This window comes from Wyeomyia smithii, chromosome 1 (assembly GCF_029784165.1).
Source record: "Wyeomyia smithii strain HCP4-BCI-WySm-NY-G18 chromosome 1, ASM2978416v1, whole genome shotgun sequence".
In the NCBI taxonomy this organism is placed as follows: Eukaryota; Metazoa; Arthropoda; class Insecta; order Diptera; family Culicidae; genus Wyeomyia; species Wyeomyia smithii.
The window spans coordinates 134044443-134050727 of record NC_073694.1 but is presented as its reverse complement, the minus strand read 5'-3'; the positions used below and the strand labels follow the sequence as shown (position 1 = coordinate 134050727).

The 6285-nt window shown below is 33.2% G+C and overlaps 1 protein-coding gene across 1 annotated transcript; it reads right to left on the bottom strand.

Moving 5' to 3' along the window:
- Positions 1-191: 191 nt before the first annotated feature.
- LOC129731517 (uncharacterized) lies at positions 192-4116 on the bottom strand. The gene is made up of 3 exons (XM_055691595.1): positions 3205-4116; positions 2964-3124; positions 192-654 (listed from the first exon to the last, which is right to left on the bottom strand). The coding sequence occupies exons 1-3, from the start codon at positions 3335-3337 to the stop codon at positions 592-594; spliced, it is 357 nt and encodes a 118-aa protein (XP_055547570.1). The 5' UTR covers positions 3338-4116; the 3' UTR covers positions 192-591.
- Between the last annotated feature and the right edge of the window lie 2169 nt (positions 4117-6285).

Below are 6285 nucleotides of genomic sequence, written 5' to 3'. Positions count from 1 at the left end.
ATCATGTTTATTCGTATACATAAAAAAGAAAAACGATAGAGGTCTCCTGATAACCAAGTTTCAGTCACTTAAGAAGACTTATCTGATTCTGATAACCTCCAAATTCACGCTCATTCACTTGTGGGAGTACTTTTGGTGAGTTTGTGGCTGTGATGCCGTGTGGTAACATTTTATAAAAATAAATACTCGAGTTGAGGAGTCTCACACTATATATTTTAGCAAATAACTTAAACTAAGAGTTACAATTAGTCTTCACTAAAAAAGGCATGACATTCATTTTTTTACATGTAATTGTATTTCGATAGAGTTTTTGATCAGGAATTTTACTACAGGAAAACGGGTACACTTATTAAGGATATAAACTGAAGCAATGGTATGTCTGTTAGCATAACTAATACGCAAATGATCGTGTGCTTAATTCAACAATACATTATTTGTTGAATGGTGGTTATTAATGTAATAAATGTGATGTGCATGCTTCAATGTGTAAAATAAAGTAAATCTCAGTGATTATGAGCAAAGTTACTCCGTCTTAGTATTATTTTTGCTGTTGTGCCATCCAAAAGTGCATCTTCTTTTTTGTAGTACATTTTACTTAAACTTTTCGTCCAGTTTCAAGAAGCATTCCGGGTTGCCTTGGACTTTTACCTTCTCCTGCAATTAAAAAACACAAAATGTTAATGTTAGTATCATTTTCTTAAACATTAGGTGGGAGCTGAATATAGGTACGCATCTAAGTTCTCACTGCTTTTTTATAGAATGAAACTTAAAAAAACACACATTCGCTTGGAAACGGCTTGGCGAATAACTCATAATACCGAAGCATGCATTTGTAATGAATCCTCATTGAGCAATTCTTTCAATCCAACGTCTTCGAAAAACTTTTGGCCTTCCTACACGCGGACAATCGGTAAAATCGAAGTTACCGTCTTTTAAAAGACAAAATAAATCACGGCCTTTCACACTGTTTCCAAAGCTGCGAAAACTTCGAAATCGAAATTATTTTGACCCAAAAAAACATGATTTTAGAGCCACAGTACAGTGCCTTTAGTAAAGTTGTTACATTAATTATTCTTCATATTATAGAAGTTACAGTTTTGTGATTAATCTAAGTGGACAGTGACAAACGAATTTCACTTTTTTTTATTTTTGCACATAAAAATTCAAAGACACCATACTTCTACTTATTCGGAGTTTTCTACAAGATGCCACTGAAAATCAGTTTTTTCAACATAACTTTTAGTAGTGATTTTCTACAATTTTTCAATCTTCTACAATGTTGTTTGCTATAGAAAAACAAACAATGTCTGCGAAGAAAGTTTATTTTTGTCTCACATATTTCTCTGGTTACTGACGATTTTTATTAAAATAATGCATTAATTTACTAACAGATATTTTCAAAATCTGCAAATATCTGCAGACTAAACCATTTCTATATTACAGTATAACTAAAACATCATTCAATCCAGATATAGGTATTCGTCTCTCGCTGTCTCCTGTGTTTATATCTGTAAGTGGTTCACTATTTTAATAGAAATTTTCAATAACTATATAATTATGAGAGATAAAAATAAGCTTCCTTCGGTGAACTCGTGTGTTTTATTGTGCTGCAAAACATTGTAGAACATTGAAAAATTTTAGAAAAGCACTATAAAAAGTTATATGAAAAAAATGATTTTTAGGGATATTCTAGAGGAAACTTCACAATAGTTCGTTCGAATTGGCAGATAGAAATACGGTGTCTTCGACAAAGTTGTTTCTTATAAAATATGCTAAAACTTTACTCAGTGGATTTTTATATGCAAAAACGATAAAAATAAAATTCGTTTATCTCTTTTGGGTAGATTAATCACAAAATTCTAACTTTCATAAAATGAAGAATAATTAAAAAACAACTTTGCTGAAGACACTATGGCTCCAAAACCAATTTTTTTGAGTAAAAAGTAATTAGTGTGAATTAGTGCTTTATTTAAGTAGAAATCGTCAATAACTAAAAAATATGTGAGATAAAAAAACTTCCTTCGAAGAAATTGTTTGTTTTGTTATAGGAAACAATATTATAGAAAATTGAAAAATTGTAGAAAATCACTGCTAAAAGTTATATTGAAAAAATTGATTTTAAGTGGCAATTTGTAGAAAACTTCACATAAGTCTATTAAAATAGACAGTAGAAGTATGGTGTCTTTGACAAAGTTGTTTCTTATGAAATGTGTTACAACTTTGTCGAACACGATGAATTTTTATATGCAAAAATGAAAAGAGTAAAATTCGCTTTTTACTGTTAAGTGGATTGATCACAAAACTGTAACTACTATAACATGGAGAATAATTCATGGAACAACTTTACTGATGACACTATGGCTCTAAAATAAATTTTTTTGGGTCAAAATAATTTCGATCACGTTTTTGCAGCTTTGAAAACAGTGTGCATTGTTTCATTCAGAACAGTATTTCCGTAGAGTTATTTCAACTCTCGATGCGCTTAAGTCGTGCACCATTTGCTTCGAATGAAATTCGAAGAGTGACACTTCCCGGAAATGACGATTATTTGGCACATTCAACACAACTAAAAGTGTTAACGTGTCACAGTATTTTGTTCACCTTATGTTTTAGCTTGGTGCATCGCGTTTCAGATATATCAAAATCGACCAACACGCATTACTAGCGTCATTTCTCGCGTAATTTTTCAAAAGGACCTAAGTAACAATGACAGATTCTCTCCTCTCTCACTTTGTTTCGTTAATTACGTCGTCATTATATATATTTTCTAAGCTTTCTTCCCCTTAATCGAGAGATAGTAATATTGTCTTGCTTACTATGCATTGAGTGTTATGAAATATGGAAAAATAACATAATTATTGATCAAAGAGAAAGTAAACAAAGAGAGTCTCTCAATGTTAGATAGGAACAGCGAGAAAATAGTTGCGCATAACAAGAAATTGACGCTTCTTTGTGTTAAATACCTGTTTCATAAGGGAGGAAAAGGTAGTTTGCTTAGTTGCAACCGAGTAGAAATCATCGTCGTCGATTTCGATAGATGCGTCGATCCGTTCGGCAGGATATGTTGCTGTAAATGATGATCCCGATTCTATTTCTTCTATTTTGAGTGCACTGCAGTCCAAAACTGGGAAAAGAATAAAAAAATTAACAACATAACAAAATACCTTGGAAATGTTCGTTTGAAAAATAGTTCCGTTTACTTACCAACAGTTCGGACTATTTTTCCATCTTGGCGAAGATGACTAAATATAATAGCCAAAAATGATCTCTTGGAGCGATCAACTTGTGCCAAACGTTGGTTTAGCTTGTCCCATATTAAATCTGATTTCAGTGGCATCTTGTGAAATCATGTTAAGAAACGCAAAAAGAAAAAAAAGTTATTGCGAGCTGGGATAACACTCACTCAAAATATTTTTCACGTTATTGTTACGTGAAATTTCCTGTACTTATTCATTTTCTGTCATTTTGCACGATTTATGTGACAAACATAACCTCTACGTGAAAATCACATGCATACTATGTTTTATTAGGTAGCATCTACGTCAACCTGGCAACGTAAAACAGAATGAAGTATCGCGTGAACTCTCCGTGCGAAAATACGGAAAATACACAGAGGTCAAAATGGCGAAGCTGTTGTCTAATTCGCCTTTGAACATGAAAGGAATTCCCCGATGACTTCCCAATGAGTGAGCTTTAGAAAAACCATAAGAATCCGGCATCGAGATTTCACACAGATTCAGTTCAAATTGTGAGGAATTTGCTGAACATAAACAGTTGCAGCTAACAGTGATGATCGCCAGCGAATGTCGCAATATCATTTTGCCATTTTGTATGTCGTTTAATTAATTTACGAATTGGCGATTTTGCATGCCCGTGCGACTTATCAAGCAACATATTTGGATAATTTCTGAATACGAATTTGGGAAACCACAATTGAAAATTATACGTTGTATAAAACGTTGAGTCAGACAATCAAATGGTTTTCACTTTACCGGTAGTTAAATTCTTCGTGAAACTCACATGAAATGCATATGTCTAGTGAATAAGATTTACAGGATAAACCATCTTCCCAGCTCATGATGAACTCAAATGACAATCACGTAAAATCTACATGAAAATGACAGAGGAAAATATTCACATAACTTTTCCGGTAATTATAACGTGTAAAATATTTTGTGCGTGGTGTATGGAAATAAATAGATAAATAAATGTTAGCCCGATCAATCAAAAATATCTGGATTATAACTAATCTTGATATTTTGTTACGAACTTTTTGTATCAACTTGTGTTCTAAACTTGGTCTCGTTAATAGTTAGAATATCAAAATTTCTATCAAAATTCCTTACTGATTATTACAAATTATAGCAAGCTAAGGTTTATGGCAGGAAAAGATCAAAATTTGTTAGAATGTACAATATTTTGTTAATTGAATAACAAATTTTGTTATTAATATACCTCAGAAATACACACTTTTGAACATTCAACTGTATGATAACAGAATTTGATATAATTCTGTACCTTTTATCATTCTGGCATATCAAAACTATTACAGGCTTTGTTATTTCTATCCAGTTGAGATATATTTGTATTATCCGTTTGTTATAATCATTTGATCGGGAGTGCAAAGTTCAGGACATATATCATACACCCGCCCACAAGCACACACATTTAATCAGTTTTCCAAACTACGCTGTATTTCAAAATCGAACTAACAGTTTTTGCCCAAGAATCAAATATAAAACCGGCAAGATACAAGCTGATTTTTGAAGTTTCGTTTATAAGTCTACTATGAATACACCTTAATTTGATAGAATCCATTGCTTTTTAGAAAAGTCTTCAAACTAATGTAAACAAAATTGTTTTTATCAGGTGACGACACCCGAAAAAAGCAGAGTGTACTGTAGGAAGTTACCAACAAATTCACACGTATGTGTCAAAACTGGTTTGTTTTGGTTTTCGTTCCACGTGGTAAAGTGTCAGGTAAATTTTTTCTCAGCACATTTACGAGATGGACATATGAAATGGAAACGAGACAAAATGACGAATGCGATAATGACCGAAACAAAACGAATTGACAGCTATCCCATTATTACGCATACCAATGCAATGACACTGAAAATTTTTTTTTTTGAAGCTGCAAAGTATAGAACGGCAAAAGTGTCGCTACACCGCGAAAACGAAAACGACATTAGATGCACATCTCCTGCGTATTGGGCTGGCGAGCAGTAATCATTGCGTTTGTGGATTGGGGTACCAAGACATTGAACACGTGGTTTGGGTGTGTGCTGAATTCCGCGCCGCCAGATCTCTATTTTTTGATACCCTCAGGGCCCGAGGAATACAGCCCTATGTGCCAGTTCGTGATATCCTCGCTCAGCGAAACTTGCCATACATGCTACATGTTTATAGCTGCTTGAAGATCATCAAGGTGCCAATTTAACAGCGAAACGAATCTCGGATAAAAAAACCATGTTAGTTTTAGTATTAGATATAGTTTCAGCTCGTAGTCGGCAGCGAAGATAAAAAATTTGCCTTTAGCTTATAAGATATTTTAGACCATAAGGCATTATATTAAATTGGTTCCGTAAAACATTAATTTGTATTGTGCCGTGTCAAATAAATGTTGTAAAAAAAACCTAAATTAATCCACCTAGCGGTCAGACTCAGTCTTTCTCATACAAACTTATTATTTGTAAAAATAGATTTACATGAATGCTAAAATCCAATAACAGTATATTCTCTCTTTGGGTTCTAAAATATTGATGTTGTAAAGTATAAAATATAAAATTTGACGTAATGTTAGTGCTTAAGAAAAAGCGAAATAAAAGAAATGACTCTTAATTTCGAACAATTTAATCACGAGCGCCAAAACTAAAAGTTTGATTACAATGAAATTCAATAGCAACCTAAGCGGCAAATAGACCCTTCATTTGACACCAAGATAGAAAGAATCGGTCAGACCATCTCTGAGAAAAGTGAGTGCGAAAGAAAGGTGCACATACACACGTGCACACCCACACACAAACATATACACCTATACATGCATATATGCAGAAAATGCTCGATTCGTCGAACTGAGTTGAGTAGTATATGACATTCGGCCATTTCAATCATTTTCCTACCTTTTAATTAGCCAGGGATCGTTAGAAAAAAGTTAATATGTTTACTTTCATTATGTGATTTCACATTTTTATGAACAACGGACACTGTTACAATCCGATTGCAATGAAATTCAATCGCAACCTATGAGGCAACTAGACCTTCCATTTGACACTAATTTTGTGA